Raw genomic sequence first — 22,942 nt, 5'->3', positions numbered from 1 at the left:
AGAAAATTTCATCGCAATCCATTATTGAGATATTTTAGTCTGGACGAAAGTGGTGGATCGGCCGATAGACCAACATTGCAATGCTTAGAGCCATGCAGCTAGCATGGATAAAACATGCTTTAAAGGAAGATATGGAAACTACCAAAAGGTGAAAAGAGGAAAATGTAATGAATAACTAATTATAATAATAATTCCTTCAGTTTCAATAGGGTCCTCGCGGCCCAACGTTGTCGCGGCTCGGGCCCTAATAATAATAATAATCACAACAATGATAATAGTATAAAAATAATAACAAAAAAGTAAAGATTCTCAAAAGTTCCTTATGAAACTGCAAAGTTGTTGTAAACTAGATTACCACTCAAATATACACTCACCGGCCACTTTATTAGGTACACCTTGCTAGTACCAGGTGGTCTTCTGCTGCTGTAGCCCATCTGCTTCAAGGTTCGACGTGTTGTGCGTTCAGAGATGGTATTCTGCATACCTTGGTTGTAACAAGTGGTTATTTGAGTTAGTGTTGCCTTTCTATCATCTCCAACCACTCTGCCTTTTCTCCTCGGACCTCTGACATCAACAAGGCATTTCCGTCCACACGACTGCCGCTCAATGGATATTTTCTCTTTTTCGGACCATTCTCTGTAAACCCTAGAGATGGTTGTGCGTGAAAATCCCAGTAGATCAGCAGTTTTTTAAATACTCAGACCAGCCCGTCTGGCACCAACAACCATGCCACGTTCAAAGTCACTTAAATCCCCTTTCTTCCCCATTCTGATGCTCGGTTTGAACTTCAGCAAGTCGTCTTCACCACGTCTAGATGCCTAAATGCATTGAGTTGCTGCCGTGTGATTGGCTGATTAGCTATATGTGTTAACAAGCAATTGAACAGGTGTGCCTAATAAAGTGGCCGGTGAGTGTAGATGTCACACATAGTTAGGCAAGAACACAAAAAATTAGGGGGTTCCACCTGTAGCCATAGCAACCCGAGACTTAATTTACTAATGTTTCAAAAATGTCATTCTATTCATCTGTCGGAAAAAAAGATAAAGTATTTATTTATAATTATTTGAGGGAGCAAATTCAACACATGTTAATTTGAGGTGCAAAGTATAAATTGGTGTGTATAAAGTATTACATTAAATAAGAAATGTCTACCCTTTAAACCCTTTAGTTTCCATGATATACAGTAGAGCATGGTGCATGGTGTTTTTATAGTACAAGACATGTAGGGCACTCTTTTATACTTGGACTGGCCTGGAACATATGCCCCTTTTTAAATATTTAACATGCATAACCAGGAGAACTTGTTAGTAAGCATGCAATGCACTTGAGCACTTTATGACGTCTTGCATCATGGCTCCTTGAGTGAGTGACTGTGTATCTAATTCACCCCTGATAAAAAGAATTGGATACTAATGAATACTACAGCTATAGTCCTGAATGCTAATGTGGTCTTTATCCATTCTCAGGGAAGGCGGCTCACGGCTTCCAAAAATTCGATGCCGTCCACAGAATCCAAAAAAGGCAGGGGGTCTTGACTGGGAGGAGGGGTGAGACTACACTTTTTGTTTTGTGGATGTCTGTGTTATTTGTAGCTATAGAGGCCAAGTCGCTCCTATTCTCATTCTAATTGGAACTGCACTCTTTCTGTTTCTCCCATGGCAGCTCTCATTCCCAGAGTGAGGACCCGAGTCTCCCAGCCTCACACTCAGCCACAGCCACCCAGACAGCCAGGCTGAGAGGCAGAGAGACAGAGAGAGAGAGATAGAGAGAGAGAGAGAGAGGATGGAGGGAGGGAGGAGTCTCTCTCTATCCCCTAACTGTGTCTGCTACGTGAGTGGTGGAGCAAGGGAGAGAGAGAGAGAGAGAGCATGAGAGAGAAGGAGGGGGGGGGCCAAGTGAGGGCTGAAGAGACTGAGAATGGATGGGCAGCGAGAAACCGTGCGAGCGAGAGAGAAAGAGTGAGCGTGTTTATGCTCAGAGTCGTCAGCGAAGACACAGAAAGTCTACAAGCTCACGTGCGAGGCAGAGCTGACCACCGACAACTCTGAAGAGTGACACAGACGGGAAAGAGAGGCGCGCAGAGAAGAGGAAGAATCAGCAGAAGAAGAAGAAGAAGAGAAGGACTGAAGACAGACTACCAGCTTCCACTGGTAAAAGGAGACACCACTGAGGGACTGTAGCATCCGTCCCCCCTCCCAGCAGCACAGAGGAGCACTGTCTCATCTCGTGCATGTGTTTGTTCCTGCCAACTCCAATTTCACACTCGCCCACTGTTTTTCGTAGGTTTTGCCCTCTCCACTCCACAGTCATGATCCCTTGGGTCCTTCTGATCCTGTGGAGCTCCGGACATGGTATGTTTTCCACATTAAGTTGCTAATTCATCCCATCTCGCGTGCTTGTGACTGCTGTGTGACTTGCTGGCTGGTGAACGGTGTCTCTCTGAATTCATCTCGCTGTGATGTATGACCATCTGTGTGTTTAAGTGCTTTTAATAGAGCACTCCTGTGTGCACTGTTACGTCTGATGCCAAAAGAGAAATTAGAGGAAAAAAGTCTTTGTGACTGTCCTGGGGGTTGCGGAGCTGCGAATAGTTGTACCCTGCACTTTTCTCCATCGGTAGTTCATCGTAGCCTTCCGACCAGACAAGTTAAATACTTCCTATGCAGGCTTTATATTCCCGTCACACACATTGACACACACAAACAAAGCCCTCTCTTGAACCCCAGGCCAGTTCAGTCAAGCGTTCACCCCCTGAGTCACATTGTTTTGAACTGACAGCCCTTCCCCGTTGAGTCCAACTACGGGGGGTCTGCCCAAAAGAAAAGAGAGAGAAAAAAGTTAACGGCGAAGTGCTTTAGAAGGCAGACTCATGAGTACAGCTTGGCAACTCCAGCCCTTTGGACAGTATCGGCTGTTATTTTTATTCCTAGACAGTCTGTTTGTGGACTGAATGAGGATGGATTAGTTGTTTCCCCGGCTTGCCACCAGGTGGTTGTCTTTGGAAAACAATAGAGGTTGAGTAAAGTACAGCAGACCTCTACCTCTGTGGTGTCTCTGTGATATACGGACGCACGCAGGGCTGAATCAGACAGTGGGTGTTTATCAGCTCCTAGTGTCACGCCCGGCCCACAACGAGCTGCCTGTTTTACGCTCCGCGGGGTCAGGGTCAGTGACGCAGCCGCCACCTCTTTTCAAAGTATGACCCCGTCGCGTTGGACTGCATTCCAAGGAGGACGCTGTGTGAATGAATAGTGTGTTGAAATGGGTGCGTGTTAAGTCTTCCAGAAAGAGAAGTGACCTTTTGCACGGAGAAGGCAAAATGTCCGATGTGAGATCTCACTTTGTTGACATGTTGTGTTGAAATTGACAGCATAAAGTCGGTAGCACAACAACATAAAGAAACTCGGTAAACACATTTTTAGCACTGAATTCAGCTGTTCCACATGTTGATTTATGGCCTATCACACAGAAAAAAAACAGTCATCAAAAACAACAATTTGCTGTGATTATACTTTTTTCTGCTGGCTCATTTTTCATGTTCAAAACAGGGATAAAATAATAATATCAGGACAGAATGATTTGAAACTGACTGGAGTGATGAAGCTTCTAATTCCCTGCTCTTTAACAGGCGTAGATCCCCTCCAGAGAGAGAGTCATCTGTACTGTCTGTTTTTCTTTATGACTGTTTGACCTGGGACAGTTACACAAGCTGTCCACCCACAGATTGGACAGAGTCAAGGCAATGGAGGCTTTCTCTCTGCAGCAGGTCATGGCCTTCGTTACGGGGCAGTTATAGTCCATCAGACACGCTACTGTAGACGCAGTAACTGTCCCCGACGTTGCTGCTTTGCTGTATTCTCTCCCCCTGATTTCATCGTCAAATCTCTCTGTACCATCTGTGCTTACTGCGATGCACAAATACATGATCAGTCATTAGTCTCCTCTCCTCCACTCTGTAAAGCATCTGCTAAGTTATGCATCCACAACTGACTTCTGCTGTATCTCTACTGTCCTGTTTTTCCATCCCTTGCAAGTTTATAGCATGAATAACGTCCTAGTTTTATTATACATTAAAACTGCAGAGAGGGAGTTGATTTATTGGCATGCAGCACACTTTGTTTTGGACTTTTTATTCTGTCACCTTCACATTTTCATTCACATACCATCACAGGCTTAGCCCCAGTTCTAGGAACAACTAACACCGTATCTGAGATAGTAGCAGCTGGAATGAGGCGATTGCTACAACTGGAATGAGATGGGGATTGCTGTGCATTTCAGCACCGCTGGTTATTACCATAATATAAAACACTTCTTCCCCTGCCAGGTAAACAGGGGATAACAACCATACCTTCTCTATGCATGCCTCTGGGGAGGGAGAAAAAGTGCTTCCCTGTAGCTTACTGTTGTTGTACAAATTACGGCTCTGTTTATGTGCCGAGCCGGTGTCAGCAGAAAGCTGCGGAAAACAATCTTGTTTTTATGAACAGGGGGACAGAGGGGAGCGGTGGCCATAGTAGTCATATAGTTAGACGCAGCTATCCTGCGAGAGAGCGACACAGAAAGAAAGAGAGCGTGGAAATGAGCAAGAGGGAAGAGTCGGTCCATATGCAGAGGCACTTTTTTTTTTCTCTCTCAACTTTGAGAAATAAATGATCCAGGGAGAGGGAGACTGAGGAGAAGGAAAGCTGCTGCTTCGAGATGCTCCTGACTGTGCTGTTACTGCATCTAGGGCACCTTTTCTTTCGCTGTCACCTCTCCTGCCAGTGACAGATGACACAGCACCAGTCAGGAGGATCTGGGAGACAGTCTCCAGGAACACATTCACCTCAGGCCAAACTTGTCCAGGACCTCGTCCATCTCCTCGCAACACCTCCTCCTCCCCATTCCTCCTCCTCCCATCCAATCTATACGGTGTCCATCGTCGCACACATTCTTCACTCGGCTCTTGTTTTCCCTCCTCACCTCGCAACCGCACATTTCCCCCCTCTCTCTCTCTCTCTGACTTACCGTCCCTCTCTCCTTCTGTTTTCTTAATTTCTATTCTTTTGCTGTGAGATGCAGTGTGATTGAGAAGCCTCTGTCAGGGAGAGGGTGAAATATGTGAGAGCATGATGTCCCGGTGGAGGAGGGGCAGTTTAAGTATAGTCTTGTGCTGGATGTGCCGGGCTCTGAAGAAATTATGCTAGAGAAAAATCACACATTGTCAATGTTAAGTGTATGGGCTCAGTCCCTCTCTCCCTCTGCCTCCGTGTCTTTCTTTTCTCTGTTTTTCTTTCTGTGAATGACACCTTGTGAAAATTCATATGCAAACTGTCTTGGCCCACTGGGTTTTTGGTCCACTTTCTCAGGGAAGTTAAATCTTGATGGGCTATCCTTGACTCAAGGTTTGCCCACTAGGGGCAGTGCTGCTGCACACAGGAGTGAAATCTCAATCTTCTTAAAAAATCTCCTGCCCCTTCCCTCCTCCCAATCGCCTTCATTATCTCCCGCCCCCTCATATATCGTGTCACAACCCCCTGATTTCACCACCCAGCCAGACTAAGCTGTTTCTTAGTCCTGGAGAGCAAGTCTTAGCACCCCCAACATCCCCTATTTCATTTACTGCTGTCTATTAACTGCTGACTGACGACTCCAAATCCGCTTTTCATGGGCGGCAGGCTTTGATACATATTTTTCAACCAAAGTATAATTAAATGTCTTTCCAATGTCATGTCTGGATGTGTGGATTTTTTATAGACTGAGAAATCATTCTCACTTCCCCAAAGGGAAAGAAAAAAGAGAAAGAAATACAGCCCATTACGTCGCACAACAAACATAAATACCAATTTTCAGCCTCATTATTATGAATAGTTATTTGTAAGCAAGACGCACTGCTGTCTTATGCGCGGATTATGACCATAATGACTCAGAGGTAATTAATTGATTTGTCATTTATCCATTCTATCCGAATGCTAAAACCAATATTCATTTTTCTTGCATGTTGTCATAAGCCTCGCCATTCCAGCAGTCATAATTTCAACACAAATAACTAACAACTCCAGAATGCAGATTCAATTTGTCTGTATTCTGATGGGAGTCCCAGGGACAAATAATACGCCTGGTAAGAAAGTGTCCTTGTCCTGTTCCTATGACTTACCCTCACAATACATGACAGTTGGCTTGAGTAATTCTAACCCAGTCTGGATTATGCCATACAAACCCAGTGAGTGACAGATGACGCCATCGGTCCATGATGAGGCCCAGTGGCATGTAGTTTGTTTTCTTGTTTGTGCTACATGTCCCATCAAGGCTAGCCAGCTTAAGTCACCTCAGCCGCTGTGACCCCTGCTCATTTCTGTGCCACGATAGATTAAGCCCCCTGTAATCCCTCTGAGCCGAGTGCCCTGTTGGATATTTATGGTAATAAGTAAACATATGAATAAATAATCTAAGAGGCTGCCGCTGGACATCTGGGACTTGTAAGTCCCAATGTTTGGCAGCGGTTGTGGCATTAAGGCGAGATGCTATTTTCCAAGAAAAATCCGTTTTGGCGACGACTTTTATTTGGTTGATGAAACACGAGATAAATTAATATATCAATAAATCAATAAACATAGAGACGGGCATGTGTTCATGTAAGAACACAGCCTTCCAAATGTTTCACAAGATAAAAATGCAGAATGTAAGTTTACATCCGGTGACTGCAGTTTGGATGAAAGCCTCATTTGGAGTCTGTCAGGATTCAGGTCAGCCAGGGAAGGAATATGATTAGTTTGGAGTGTTCTTGGAAAACCAGGCAATGATCTGCTTCCTCTCATGCCGTCAGTCAGCCAGTCAACAAAATCAAGCTGTTTACTGTTGGGCTTCATTATCCATCTAGAAGAGTCTCTCCCCAGTCCCAACAGTTTTCTTTAGTACCAACCAATCAACCCCCAAGCCCCTCATCCCCTCTCTCTCTGAAACTCTGCTGCTGGATCTCATTCCTCCGGGATGAATTTATCCAGATTGGAGCACTCAGCAAAAGGGCATTATCCCGGATTACATGTCTGTTGGACGGCAGTGTTAAGTAATTCAACCAGATGCTGTTGTGATCACTGGGTCACCTGCGAAGGCAGCGTTAGCAGCTGCACGTCTTCCTTCTTCATTGTTGCATCTCCATCCACCTGAGACTTTATCCTTGGACGATGACAGGAGGAGAGATAGTTGGAGCTTGACAGTTTTAAAGAAGCGTTTAAGAAAGCGGTTTAATTTAGGGAATTGTGCGGAAGCCCTCTCTAACCCTAGTCAGGATTTTATTTGGTGACAGATTATGGGATGGATTAATGGCTTCTAAATTGCAGTTTAATGCACACGAAACAACAAGCAAAGCAACTAAAGTCGGCACTGCTGTGTGTGTGTGTGTGTGTTCGGCTGTGGGGGTGCTGTGAGTAGAGTAGTGGTGGATCATACTGTGTTATTTTTCCTTGGAGAGGACAAAGCATCGGCACAGCGGGGCTAAAAGAAAGATGTTGGTGTTTTTAGCTCGGCTGTATCTCTCCTGCGCTAATCCTGTCTCTATCTAGCCGAGGATTTGATAGATATACATTTTTAACTCGCTACTGGGATCTGTAGAACACAAATGCTCTACAAGGTGGGTTCAAACAGTGGAACAATACAAAGTTTGTTCCTTTCTTGTCAGAACCCTGCTTGGCAAATCTGAGGCATTAATAAGACTTTTGTTCAAGACATTCATGCCGAGAAAATGTTCAACTTAAATGTTTTTGTTTCACATTCAGCCTTCAGATATCATTTCCCCCATGTTTTTTAACTGAATGATAGTTCTCACCACAGGGATGGGTGGATTTCATTTTTTTTTTTTTACCTGTTCCGGGAGTTATACTGTACAGAAGCATCGAGTTGAGAAAAAGACACTCGCACCCCCACATTCGAAACACGGAAAAAGATCCATGAACACAGAGCTCTGCTATTGTTAGATGCGTTTTTAGAAATAAAGTGCACCTTGTTTACCGTGCATAGGTGACACCATTGTGCTTGAGTCAACATCTGTCATGGAAACAGGTGAGCAAAAACAAGAACACAAGGTTATGCGGATGAAAATGTTTTTTTTTTCACCTTTCGTTCACACATTTTGCAAACAAACAAAATGTTGAAAATACAAAATGGTAAAAAAAAAAAAAAAAGATCCATTGCCATTTTTGCATGTTATCCTTTCGTTATTTGTCCAGCTTTGTTGTCCTTGTTCCTAGCAGTTATTTTCTATTTCTGTGGAAGTACATCCAGAGAGATGCATAAAAACAGAATCAAATTCCTTGTGTATGCACTAGGGCTGTTAATCGATTCAAATATTTAATCACGATTAATCGCATGATTGTCCATAGTTAATCATGATTAATTGCAAATTAATTGCACATTTTTTATCCGTTTAAAATGTACCTTAAGCGAGATTTGTCAAGTATTTAATACTTTTGTCAACATGGAAGTGGACAAATATGCTTGCTTTATGAAAATGTATATTTTAAACAACAGCTGTCAGTGTGCTGACTTGACTATGAGTTGCCCCAAACTGCATGAGATTTTTCATAAAGTGGGCATGTTTGTAAAGGGGAGACTCGTGGGGACCCGGGTCAGTGGTCAAGGGACCCCTTTGAAGCTTTTTTTAGCTTTTCTAGTTTCATATGATGCGTTTATCTTCACTTTACCTTTAAAACTGAGCCTGCTACAACCTAAAAACTGCAAGTTGCGTTAATGCGTTAAAGAAATTATTGCCGTTAAAACAAATTTGCGTTAACATGTTATCGTGTTAACGGCCCTAGTATGCACAGATACTTGCCCAATAAAAGTGATTCTGAGTATTTCCTATTCATTTTCAACATTATATTTATGTTAATAGGGTCAATTGTAAAACTATGATTAGCCTAGGCTAAAATCTAAAATAAAGCTAAGAGTCATAATGTTTGTATAATGCCAACTGGGTAGGTTAGGGTGATGTACATGCATTACCATTCATAAAACTTGTTGGCCAAAAGGCATTTTCACTGCACAGCAACAACAACAACAAGGTGCAATTACATGCTCCATTGTCTCTGCCGTAGTTTGAAAGTTTCAGATTGCAGCTTAAATATGAAGATTAAGTGGACGCAAAATACAGTTTTGATAATAAATTACAATATTTAATTGAATCATTCAGCGTTAGTCACGCAGAATTTATTGAAAATATGCTTCATACTTAAACTTGACACCAGGGTCAGTGCAGCTTTCAGTGTGAAGGTTAAGGTTTATTACCTGCTCGTGATTAGTGTTGTCGCTTTAGCTGATGCTGGGTAAATGCACCTCATTTTGAAATATGGCCACTTACGTGTGTTGATACATCTCCTATAAAAGGCTGATGCATGTTCAGTAATGTAACCTACGCAGAGAGCTTTTGTGACCTACAGAAACCTGCGTGCCATGCCGGTGCAAATGAGTAGACTCATTTGTATGTGAAAAACGTTCATGTATAATTTGACTTGTCCCGGCCTGAAACTTCCTGTCCCATTCATTTCTTTAGCTTTCACTATCTGTGCAGTAAATCACATGCAAGCATCGACCGCAGCGCCGTTCTGCAACCTGCGTCGTGTTATGTGTCCCGCTATTGCTCGAAACATTTGTGAGTAAACCAGCCAGCCAATGCATCGGCATGATTGTGAGAGGCTGTTAGGAAGGAGCCCGGAAGATGCATGTGGTGCTTCAGCGCAGGAGGCACTTGAGGAATTGGGTTGCTGATCTGATAACGACTTCCTAGTGTTTGGCGGAAAGTTTCTGGGACAGCTCAATATTACACCTGGATGAACTCACCCCTCTTTCGTCTCCCCCGTTTCCCTCCATCTCTTCCTCTGCTTCTCACTGTCCTGAGGTTCTCATGCCAAAGACTCATCACAATGGACTCATGGAAATCATTCTGCACACTTCACATGCATTTTACGCATGTGTGTATGCATGTGATCATATGCGGCGTCCGTGCATTTGTGCCACGACAATTACAGCTGCAAGCCTTGAATGGCAATATAAATGCAAATCAGCCTTTTAACTCGTACAAGCGGAATCTGGGGAGGGAGAAGCTTCTCACCTGTTGATGAGTGCAGATGCGTCTCTGCCCGCCATTACAACCGCTGTGCTTGTTTTGAAAAGGACAATGGCATTAGATAGGATGTACAGTACTTTCCATTTGTTAGCAGACCTTGAGGCTGTTGTATGTGTCTGGACTCCAATATAATAAAGTCCACTCTTGGGAACAGTTGTAAAACGGTGTGGGACAGTCGAACGTACTGATGTGCCTCTGGCATTACCTCCCTGCTTGTGTGCTTCCATTTCAGTAGATGCATCTAAATTGCGCTCAGCGGTGCTAAATGGAAGGGCTCGATAGCTTCTATTTAATAAACCGATAAGAAAACAGTTCCCTCTATGGTAGCAGACACCAATGGTGAGAGGCATGGCTTTTTGAAAGGCTATTTGATCTGGCACTGAAACCAAGCGATGTTTTATTCAGGACAGCACATCAGACACAATAGCAGCACAAACTTGCTCTTGATCTAAGCCAAAACTTTTGAAAACTGCCAAGGGGGGGGGGGATGTGTAGCTTTGAGAATGAGAAATGTCTAATGCTGCCACCCTCCCCCAACTCTCCCATACACTATGTAGATGTGCATGTTTTCTTCTTTTTTTTTTACACCAGATGCCAAATGAGGCTTTGAGCCACCTGCCTGTCCCACTAAGACAATTAAGCAATTGGGAAGAAAGGGCCATTCACTAGTGAGGATGGCAGTGTTCGCATAGGAGCCAGAAACTGACCCGCATACCACCCCTCCCCCACAAAACACTCTTTCAGCACCACTGATGTTGGCACTGGGCCAACTCCGTTCCTATCTGTGCATTTGTTGAGGGAATGCGGCCGCATTTGACACCAGTCTTAGGAAATCTGTGACACGGGGCGCTTGGTTTTCATGTTGATCGAAAGCCCCTCTATTGGTCTCCAGACAAATTCAGCGTGGGGCCTCTGGCTCTGTGTCATTATAGTTGTTTACGAGTGCAAAGCTTCATCTGGCACAGCCATCACACAGAAAGACATGCATTGAAAGACACACACAAACACACACACACATACATTCCATACCCTTGCATTACCAAAGAGCAATCTGCCAGAGCACAATAACGGATGTGTATGAGCAGTGAGGGCTGAACAGCATTGGTAATGGTAGGTTCTGTAACATGCTCTAAATTAAGGTTTGTATTGATCCTTAAGCATTAATATATCCTTATATAAGAAAATAGCTGTATTGATTTTAAGCCGGTGCATCTGATGTTTCTTTAATATGGTGCTGCTGGGATTCACTCTGCCCACTTTAATACGCAGCCTATTTTTATACGCAATAATAATGTGGTGTCACAAGCAGGATCAGCTAAAGGCAATCCCTAGATATATTTCACCACTCTGGGCCTCTGCCACACCATACCTTCTATCTTAAGTCCTTTCTTTATCAGCCGAGCTCCTCAAATGGATGTCAGAAACCTGATAGAGTAAACAAAGTGAATTAAACTATACTGTAATTATTTTTTTAGAGGCCACTCCAATATTCACTTTGCTGATTTGGAGGTTGAAGAGCTCTTGTCGCACTCTCTGATTTTTATTTTATTTTATCAAGTGCAATTTAATATTGTGGAGGCTGGCCCAGCCACTGACAAAAATGCTAATGCACATTGGGGAGTTTAAATGATTTGCTATCCTTTCAAATCTGTTGGCAGGGGTTTCAATCTGGCCGGCGTCCTGGGGGAATTCACAGTGGTCATTGCTCAATCCCTGGGGGACATTATTGCAAATCACAAAGGGGCGCAGAAGTCATTTCAGTTTTCCACTTTCCTTTGGACACTGCCCAATGCTAAATGGCACAGGACTGGCTCGCAGTACTGGGCAGGGCAACTCTCTCGCCTCCTTCCGTCTCTAACCTTTTAAACCTGATTTAATCAAATCAAAATACCACAGTGCCGACCCATTTGAGACTACCTGAAGACAAACAGTTGAGGAACCAGAAGGCCTTGGGGGTGAACCGAGGGCGAGGCCATCCATTACTTCCTGTGCAACCAAGAGCACAGGGACACGGAAAATGCCTGCGGTGCACGATGATGAACAGACTCCGACATCAGAGATTGGATTAGAGTGGCAAGAGAGAGAGCCCTAAAAGCCATGCACAGTTTATTGAAGCCTTATCTAAAGCGATAATGTTACTAGAGAAAGGCCCGTGTAATGACGGATGAGTGGACAGCGCCCTGTAAAGAACTAACACGAGGCGAGATGGGTATGGTGGACAGGCAGGTCCACTGTGGTCAACTCATCTTCTTTTAAAAGCAGGAAGTAGGACCGGTGGGTAGTTACGGTAAAATGGACTGTCGATTGCTGGCACCCTGGTCATCATCACAGGTGTATCTAGTTTAGAGAGGCTCAGTGCTCAGGTTCACTGCAATTTAGGCCCCTTTTCATCACTGATACCCATGAGGCATTTTGGGGCAAATGGTAGCAGTGTTATTGCCGAGATTTGTAGTCTCCCTGAAAGCACTGCAGTGGTTGGGTTTGTGATATATGAAATCTATGTCTGACCATGCCTGTCTTTATATATAGCATTCTTTTTCTAATGGGAATGTAGAGTGTGATGGTCACTGCTGATGCACAGAAAATAGAGTAAGCTAAAAATAGAAAGTAAATCTGTAGGATTTCATGGAGTCGTTGGGGGGAAAGTAAAGTAGCATTTAGGCAAAAGTCTTGTTCTCATTTTTCCAGGATGACTACAGGATTTCCTCCCCGCCGAAAGGCAATGTTATCTTACAGTAGATGGATGATGGTAATGACAACACAATGCCTTGCAAGGTAAACAAATATATCTAGCGCTCGGGAAAGAAAGTGAGAGGAGAAAAAAGCACAACAAAGAAAGAAAAAAAAAGAAATCTCAAAAGGAAGAGCATTCAAATTAAAACATATCTGCGTCTTGCAGCCCTAATCCTTAATGCCAGTGTATTTGTTGTCTGAGTGGAGTATTTGTGCGTATGTGCAAACAAGCACAAATGTGATTATTCCTCGCTTCCGTTGTATGCTAATTTTATTACTTCACATTGTTTGCCTATCTAACTCTAAACAGCTTTGGTACTTCTCAATGGTTTTTCAAAGGACACCGTGTTGTTTGTATTCGACAGAGTATTCGAGTAACGAGATATTATTTTTTAAAAAATACCCTTGTGTGACTTTTAGCTTATGTTTCTCTGTGATCGGGTTGAGAAAAGCCAATGCCTCTGTCCCAATGCTGTGTGACACGGGCACAGCAAGACATTAAAAATGCAGAAGGGCGTCTAAAGATGACCGTGGCAGCACACAGTGGGATGTTCAGGGGTTTTTACCAAGCCCCCCCACCCCACCCTCGTCACCTCCAGAGCCCGGCCTCTTAACTTCCCCCGGGTTATGAGCGTGGATTATTAACATGGCTTTCGTTTAAAAAATGCAATTTTGCTCAGACCCAGCAGAAACTTCCACACAGCCTCATTTGAAACGTGGAGAAACTATCTCATAAATTTCTGCTGGATCTCCTGCAGCCCAAAGTGTCTCCTCCAGATGGGTGCGCTGCACATTGAGTGGAGACTTAATGGCTTGGAGTCTACTGCCAGTCCTCATCTGCAGGCTGTAGCTGCTTAATGCTTTGATATTTCTCCTCTGTTTTTTTGCCTTGAGACATGTAGAATCAGTTTAATGAATTAATTAGACACAGTATATGATGTATTGGACCTAATTTGTCTAGTTAAAAAAATACCAAAACTGTCCACACTAATTTCTAAGTAAAAAAAAGGCCTGCTATAAGTAATATGTCTAGAAACTATAGAAATAGAATAGGAGTAGAAAGGGCATTCATATTTAAATCAACGTAGATTGCTGGTGTGACATGTTATGGTACGTGTCCACAGGATCCGTCCTTTCCACGCTTCCCATTCACTATCTATGAAAGCAGCCGACCCCCTTTACAGCCCCACTGACGTCTGTTGTCACCATGACAACTAACAACAATCATTTGCTTTTGCCCTAGTCAAATGATCGCTGCAAACAGTTGAATGTCCGTTCAACTCGTATTCTATTTCTATGGTTGAAACCCTTTAGATTCATCATTACCGAAGACATTTTCAAAACCAGAAATAGTGATATGTCCGCTATCTGGCGTTAGCTGAAGCACAATCCTTTAAAGTAGAGCCTTGTGTGGGTCTGGGGATTGGTATTGTCGTTGTTTACTCCAAAGCAGACATCTTTTAGCTTCTCCCTCCGCTCTGATCCTTTTGATCAGCACCTCCATATTGGATATACAAATGGAGAATGAACAGCTCCGCAATAGAAGTGACTTTCAGAGTTCTGTGACGCTTTGAAGGCTGCCAAACAAGTGTCTTTCATCTCAAAAACCAGCAGCAGCCTTGTACGAAAGGAGAACAGGACAAAATGAGAGAGGAAGGCAGTATCAGGGCTTGGAAATGAAATAGTGAAGATTGTGGGGTCTCTTTATGATCACATTTTCCTCTAAGGCGTCCTGTGAGGGAAATGACTTTGTACAGCATTGATAGGTGGGCATCTGTCAAACATCCGGAACCTGAAGAACAAATAAAAGGCAATTTAGCAAGCCAAGCAGACTATTTGCTTTCTGAAAAGTCATGTTAATTCTTTCCATGGTTAATGAGGCGACAAACCAAAAATGTGTTGCATGCATGGATGGTCTCAACAGGTAATACAGAATGAATCTCAGACATACTAATGCTATTGAAATCTGTCTCTAATTTAATTAAGCTCCCTTTTTCGCAAATATAACCCTCCTCTGTGTTAATATACAAGTGATTATCATGCTTTGAGGATTCAGGTATTATTGGGTTGCTAATGCCTGACATGCATCTGGTTGAATTGAACAACAAAGATCCTGACCGTTAGCATGTAGGGGAGAGCAGAACAGGGAGTGAATTCATGAGAAACAATTGGCAACAATGGAATAAAAAGGACTCCTATACCCCCAGAATCTGTTATCCTTGAATTAATGCTGGAACAGGAGCAGTGGTGTTCCCCCACTGAGACATGAACCAGATTTCAACCGAGAGCTCCCTGGAGGTGAGGGCCAGCATCTCTCTGACAGGACATCTGGTCCCTGAGCATGGCCACCAGGGGGTCGGTGTCGCCACCTTAATTGTAATGTCTCCCTCTTCCTCCCTGTAACAAAAACTAGGGCAGCTTTCCATAAAAGGAGAAGGGGAAGGGGGGGAGCCACTATTTGCTGGGCCGTGTCGGCATGCCACATCATTTAAGCTGACGGCTCTAATAAATTAAAGCAACAGATCGCTGTGAACAAACAAAGCTTAATTGAAATAAAGTGAGAATTATCAGCCAAGAAAATAAAAGGAAAAAAAGAATTAGATTAGTGCAAAGAGGGCGGATGAAAGGATGTCAGGCCCGCATAACACAAGCATTAAATGGGCAAATTGCCGCTTTGAGAGATAGGAAATGTTTCGTTCTCATCACTGCTTCTGTTGAAAATGGAGAATAATGAGAGAATCCTTGAGCAGACCTAACACATGTCCTTTATCTGAGTCCTAAAAGTCTTCCCCCTCCATTGTCTTTCTCCTCCCTCTCTCCTTGTTTTGACTTCCAGAAAAAAAAAGAAATCTTGCAGATTGTTCTGCTCCGTAGGACCCTTGCTCCATCAATTCAGCCAGGCCAGAGAAAGCCTGCAGGCCTATGTCGTTAAAATGGTTAGGCATGTGGAAGAGGACGACGCGAGATGGGAGTAGGGTGAAATGGTATGTCAGGGGAAGTGATTGTCAGGTGCTATCAGTATGAAAGCTGTCCATCTAGAGACCTCTGAAAGAAAGGCAGGTCAGAGAGACCACTCCAACTTTGTGAATTTGTCTCAGGGGAGAAAAAAAGAATAAGCCAAATGCAGAAGGAAGTACAACCAGCCAAAATGTGAAATGAAAAGAGCCCCAGAATGTGCAACAACCCCGTCAGAACATGAACTGCCAGGTGCACAGTAAGTGTTGTTAAACCTAATTTGAAAGAATGAAAGCTCCCAGCTTGGTGAAGTGAACACATTGCCTCTGAGGAAAGGCAGGGATCAGAGTGAGTCATATCCATTTGATAGAATACAGGTAAAGTTAATTAAAGCCCTCCAAGGTGAGTTTAATAACGTGGCACCATGGGGAGTAAAGGTCAATCACAGAGGTTTTAGTTTATCCTGTGCAACTTTTTTTTTTTTCCATCTGCCACTTATATCATTCATTCCCCCGTGTTAGATTCCCTTGTGACATTAGATACAGGCTTCCTAAATCCAGTCTCATTTGTTTTTTTAATCAAATTAAAGATCTTACTGATAACATTTTTATGTAGACAACTGATTTTTTTTTTTTTTAAATAATACATCCACAGAGTTTTTAGAAAGGTGCCGAATCAAATTATAGCTTTTCCTGAAAAACAATATTATGATTGTGAATAATTAATTAAAAAAAATGTTGGCAGGTCCAAAATGAATGTTTTTTCTTAATCTCTGTGGAAGAAATCTGATGTTCTAACAAGGCTTGTTGCAATAGCAAAATGACGTTGGTATCATGTGGTATCTCTGGGTCTTCAGTTAGTGTGGGCAAAACTGATAAATGGCTGAGTTTGACCGTAAGAGCCTGGCAACGACTTGTTGTGAAGTGGAATGCAATTTAATGGGAGGGAGAATGCGACATCTAGAGGCTGAATGTTATCAAATGTTATAAATAGCACATTTAATATATAAATATATGATTTTAAATTCATTAAAATGCATTACTTACATTTAAATTCGTTTTCATTTTTAAAAAGCCCTCCTCAGCTTTGTTAGTAATGATATTTGGCCTTTTAGAAACGCCTTTTTGTCCAAGTATAATCAGGTCCCAGAAGAAGACAGGCTGAGGAAGGGGGATTGCCATTTGGCTTTTCCAGAAAATAAAAAATCTTTCCTAGTTCTCAGATTAAGTGGAGTGGTTGAAGATGCCACGGGGGTGCTGTTGTGTTGCTGAATTAAATAGTGAAGCATCTGAGCCCTGCAGGGAGGTCCTTAACCACGGGCTGAAGTTTCCTCTAGCCCACTTTGTTAGCCAGACTGTATTGGACCTAAGCCAAGGCTAGCCTGCACCGCGGACGTAGAATCCCATTGCTTTTATAATGAGCTCTGAAAAAGAACTCAAGAGGTCAGACGCCATGAGACTCCGATGAAAACTAATTGAGAATGTCACTCAATAACAATAAACCAATAAGCAGAACTGCTTCCTCTTTATGCACCGGAGCTGTTTGAGTAAGCACTTATAGTGAAACGAGGCGCGTATCTAGGGGAGAGGGGTGTGAGTCCTAATGTGTGTGCCTGGGGGACACTGAACGTCCTGCTTTCTAGCCACATTCTGTGTGTATTTATGTCGTCGCATATTCCCGTGTTTGTCCCTGCATGTACCTGTGCGTGTCTGTGCATGCCTCGTGTGTGTGTGGGCACGTGCACTTTCTTAGTCGTTGTGTGCATGCATATGTGCGAGTGTGAAGAGACCACGGAAGGGCCGCCCAACAGAGAGCACTGCATTTCGAAAGGTGCCACAATGAGTTTGTCACAGAGAGCGTAAACTTGAGGAGAAAGGGACTGCGGAGAGAGAGAGACTTTCCCCAGGCACCCAGAGTCTGTCAGACTGATTAAGTCACGCGGCTGGAGTGAGAGTTGGGAAACTGAACCAGAGCATGCTAGGGGAGCTTGGTATGACAGTGTAGAAATAAAGAAATAAATAGCAACATGTAAGTATTAACATGACTGCATTTCACATGTGCACTTTCTTATACCTGACCCTAGAGACTCATGCTGGGACACTGTACACCAGTCTGCATCCCATCATCCCACCCCGCAGCTCCCTCACCCTCCAGCGACATAAAGCAGGTCAGGGGCATCTTAAAGTTCACGAGATGCAACATGACAGGACAACTCTAACATATGCCTGTGTGACAGTGAAGCAAATAGATGACTGATGGCAGAGCAATGTGTTTTAAGGGGAAGACAGAAAGTGCAGGATAACTAAGACTGACTGTATCTTTCTCTCCGTTTCCTTACTTCTGCTTTTAGTTTCTTCTCAGAAACACATAAAAATGGGTCAAAAGCTGCAGGTTTTAACTGGAGAATGTATGGATCTATACTTTATTCTGAGGTATGAACACAAATACCAGCCCACTTGCAGGCTCGTCACTGCTGCTGTGTGTGTCAGAAATGCCAAGGACCTTGGAGCCCTCGAGAAAGAATGGCAGACTATCATGCCACGTGGCCATATCATCCACCAGACTAAAAGATGAACTTGTGTTTGTTCAGAGGACCCTGGCTGCTCGAGATGCCCTACTTGGTCTCTATCTCGCTATCTGTCTCTCTCTGCCACGCTAAGGAGCACTGCAGACTTGTTGGTATATAGCAGAAGGGCAACATCATTAACAATACCGAAGGCTACCCACATAGAAAACTTTTGGCACAGAGTGCAAATGAGACGAGATGGAGAATCGCTTCCGGTAATACCCTCAGTAAAGCCAGGTACACGGTTGATATTGCTCACTAGCTGCAAATGTAAAAAAAGGCTGCCATCTCTACTTTGTCCTCCCACGACTGGCCACCCCCATGCCGAAATTAACATCACTCGTCCTCTCCTCCACAGTCTCTACAGTCCCACTGCTATGCCAAAGTACAATCTATAGCACCTCTAGCATCAAATGCTAATTGCTCAGTATTCGTGGAGAGAAAAGGGCTCCCTGAATTAAGAGTCATTTAGCGAGACACTGAGTTCAGCACAGCACTGCACTGCCTACGAGCTAATTCCGGTGCTGTTTTGCGTAGGGCTGTAAAAGTGGAGTGCCGAATGAAAACCTGCACTCTCCACATTGTAATGCAAATTCAAACCTGTGCTTATCTTCGGAGTTGCTATGGCAGAATAAACCAGCACTTGCCTTTGAATCCGCTCACTCCCCCGAGTTCGAGTTGACTGATTCGTCTGGCGTCGTGACATGAAACCGCGGTTTCTTGATTAAAAAGCAATGGACCAATGAACGCCGCATGGGGACAAGCCGTCACAACACATTCTTACTCCCATTGTCAAATACTGCCATTTGGTCAGTGCCCCTTGACATCAGAGACCGACGCAGAGAATACCCCTCTTGCGTTACTTTTTAGACGTGTCAGGGACGGCGTGGCAATATACACTCATTAGATGCATAGTGTCCTTTCAAAATAAACTTCCATTTTAGTTAGGTTTAGGCAACTCAACCACTTAGTTAGGTTTAAGAAATGGTTGTGGTTGACCTTAACTTCACTGACTAATGACTCATGTGACTAGCGACTCACGTGACTCACGTGACTCACAGAGACTGACGGTACGAACGATTAACAATTGACGTGACAAAATAAGTCAGCGCTTTAAATTTCACTGGGGACACGAACACTGGTCTCCTGGTGGAAAGTCCTGTTTTTGTGTTTGACCCATCCACTACATCTCCTGCCCGCCCTTAGTGGACTCTCTCACTATTAATACTACGTCACTTGCGGCGACCGCCTACTAAGGCCACCGGCAGGTTCACTTTGGATTTGTTGAAAGCCCGGTTCGTCACATACTGTCGCTTTACGGTGCCTCCATGCGTCGGTATCCGATGCCGAGGGGTGCTGCCCAATCAGCGGTATTTGACGAGTTGAGAGTGAGACCGGGTTGGCTGTCAAGCTGTTGTGAATCATTGTCAAGCTGTGCGAAGACTGCATGTCTTCTCAATATCACCCGACCTCATAGGGATTGGTTAGGAAAATCTAAATCCCCCTAGCCACAAAACTCGGTTATCGGAGGCTTCAGACTTAAGATGGTAACTCAGTTGACAACTCTGTCTGATATCAGGCAAAAAACAGCACAGCTAATAGGTTCAAAGTATTCCGTCAAACAAGGAACAAGAAAAATACCTTTGTGAGAAAATATGTCTTTTGTTTGTGTACAGGGCCCAAAATCAATGTGTACTAAACAGCGCTTTGGTCTTTGCACATATTTTAATTTGTCAGACAAGATCTTGATTCTGCTGTGTTGCTTTCAAAGGGAATTGAAACAAATAGATTTCCCAGTATTGAGGAGCACGGCAGGAAGTATTTTTCCCCCCTCAAACTGGTGCAAACAATGGGGGCAGTGTGCGCCTTTGATCAAGGGCATGTCTATGTTGATGACAATGAGAAATCTGCAGGCTGTCCCAAGAGTGTTGTAACCCTACCTTCAAAGTACACTTGTTTTTCTTTCCCCAACATCCTCTTTCTCCGCTGCTTCCTTCACTAGTGTTGACTGAATCTTTTATTTGCCGAAAGATCAGTCAGCAACACCAACAAAGCATCGCAGAACTGGAACCGCTGATGATAAATTTTGACGACATTTTTCATCCAACGTGTAATGCAAACAGACAACAAATGAACAAGTGAATGAATTACGTATTCAATATTCATACATGCTATTTAAAAAGTGATTTATCCCATAGATAATACTATAACTTCATTACTGTGATGTGGTCACTGAGTCTACATAGTGTCATTTTGAATATTTCACAGCGAGTCTATGTGGACATGCGTGGGTGTGCTATGAGTGGAAATGTGATCGGTGTGAGAGGCCAGTTCCTCTTTTTGGTCTAACTCCAGTTTCCTTAAGGCCATCCACTGACACTTTATTGCGCCCTCTGTCTGAGCTGCATCAGCAAGATGGGCATAAAGAGCAATCCTCTGTGACTGGTCTGGGACCGACCCCAGTGCTGTGGCTGGGTCAAGGTCTGGGCCAGTGACACCAGCTGGGTCCCTCTGCCACTTGCAGTACATACTTGGATAGCATCATACAAGTGCAGACAGCATGTTGGGGTCATAGTGACAGTCACTTGAAAATCTCTGTGATGGTATCACAGAGTTCTCTGATCTATCTATCCATCTATCTCTGTGACTTTGTATTTAATTGGAAATCACCTCTAACTGACAATAGCCTGATCACTCTAATTAGGCAGATAATGTGTATCGGTGTCTTACAATTCTTGTGGTCTTAACATATAGAGGCTTAATTAGGAACCTTTTACGATGTGCCTGCCTTAAATAAGGCTTTAATTAAGTCTCCCATTAGGCTCTAAGAGCGTGCAAATTAGTAGATCCTCAAATATAGAGATATAGGTATGTGGACAGAGCCTTAGCCGTGGGAGGCACAATATCAACTCGCACAAGTTGTTTTTTGCAAACATTTTTTACCACACTTAACACTTACATTACCCACAGACATCTAGAAATGAGAGGCACTGATCATTAAAAGCTCTAATGTGTTTACTAGAGACAGTAAGTCTGAGCTCCCAGCCCGTAGAGGCTGCAGTATTCACTACAACGCACAATACGATGGCCGTCAGGAAGGTAACTCAGGCACTCCAAAATCTTAACGCAAGTAACAAGGAAAGAAATATTAAAAAGTCTTCATTATAGTGGCTAAATCATTAAAAAGTCAACAGCTTTCTACCACTGTAGGTCTTTTTCAGGGCATTTAACAAATAGACAAAACGGGTAGTGGCCTCGTTGTTACTTGTTCTAAGATGTTGGAGTGCACAGAGAAACCAGTCATCTCTCTCTCCACAATACGATGGCATTGGATGAATCAAACTTGCCGTTAGATTTATTCAATGCCATCGTATTGATGACGGTTGATAACAAGATGTGTCTTCCCTTTTCGAGCATGAATGTCCTTGACATACATTTACTGATATCAAATTTGAAAACTAGGGCTGTCAAAGTTAAAGCAATAATAACACAGATAAAACAAATGTGTGATTAATTTATGATTAATCACAATTAATTATGGACAACCGTAGAATTAATCATGATTCCACGAAAGCAAAAACACCAATATTGTAAGTAGTTGTTGAGGTATAGTGCATCGCTTTGTACCAACTCACTGAAAACAACCCAGCAGAATAGCATTACCAGTCTTTGGCTGCATGGGGCTAAAATGGTAGAAGGCATCAGAGTCAACTGTATACCAAATATAGAATTTGTCTGCTCCTTGTGCCTAGTTAGACTGGTTAGGATCAGAGGTCTTTCCAATGAAACAAAAAACTCTAAATTCACTTATTCACATATTGTAAATTTTAGGTATTTAAAATAAAATAACCATACTCTGCAATTTAATGCAGCATGCTAAAGTACGGTTTTGAGGACCTTTGACAGGCATTGTACTGTATATTTACATGTTAAGTCTCACTGTCAGTTGGTCAATAAAACAATAAAACACAGCAGTGTAATGAAAAGAATGTGCCCACTGAGCCAGACACGGAGCCACAGAGCCAGCTCCACTCTTTAATCCAGGCACCCCTTTTTCTCTCGCTTCTCCTTGCAGAGTGCTCTGAACCTGCTGCGAAATTGAATTTTCCACCCATGTGTGTACGTGAACCAGCCAAGCACTGCATTGTCAGAGTACTCAATTAGCTCCCAAGGCGGAAGCCAAAATGTTTTCCAACAGCAAATGTATTCTTCACAGGGCAAGCGCTCATTAGCATAATGCTTCTATTCCTATAGCAGAGCTAGAGTGCCTTCCCAAGGTTGAAAACAAAACCGGCAAAAAAAAACGCCCGAAGCTTTAATATCGGTGTCCCTCCATGCCATATCATATCATACTTAGGGCTAGTGTAGCCTCCAGTGAAGAGAAATGTTAACCTCTGCTTAAAATATCTCATTAGCATTAGTAAATAGCCTTCCTGGCGTGTGGAGCACCGAGCAGAGGCATTCTGTAAAGGCCTGCATCGCTTCCTTTTCTTCACATCTGAATTCGCATGATACAGAGAGCACTCCTCAGAGTCTTGTATAACTCATAAAAACAGATGTCGAAATGCACTTGTCCTATTTTTTCTCAT

General features: G+C 43.3%; 1 protein-coding gene across 1 annotated transcript in view; it reads left to right on the top strand.

Annotated features, from left to right (window-relative positions):
* The window catches only part of kirrel3b (kirre like nephrin family adhesion molecule 3b), a 194,159-nt gene that overhangs the window by 20,048 nt on the left and 151,169 nt on the right, over positions 1-22,942 (top strand). Inside the window, exons 3-4 of the mRNA XM_037775070.1 lie at positions 1,467-1,547; positions 1,663-2,351. Of these exons, the coding sequence (XP_037630998.1) occupies positions 2,231-2,351 (121 nt within the window). The 5' untranslated portion in view covers positions 1,467-1,547; positions 1,663-2,230. The remainder of the gene's footprint in view (positions 1-1,466; positions 1,548-1,662; positions 2,352-22,942) is intronic.

This window comes from Sebastes umbrosus, chromosome 7, assembly GCF_015220745.1.
Source record: "Sebastes umbrosus isolate fSebUmb1 chromosome 7, fSebUmb1.pri, whole genome shotgun sequence".
Taxonomy (NCBI): Eukaryota; Metazoa; Chordata; class Actinopteri; order Perciformes; family Sebastidae; genus Sebastes; species Sebastes umbrosus.
This window is presented reverse-complemented; position numbering and strand designations above follow the sequence as displayed.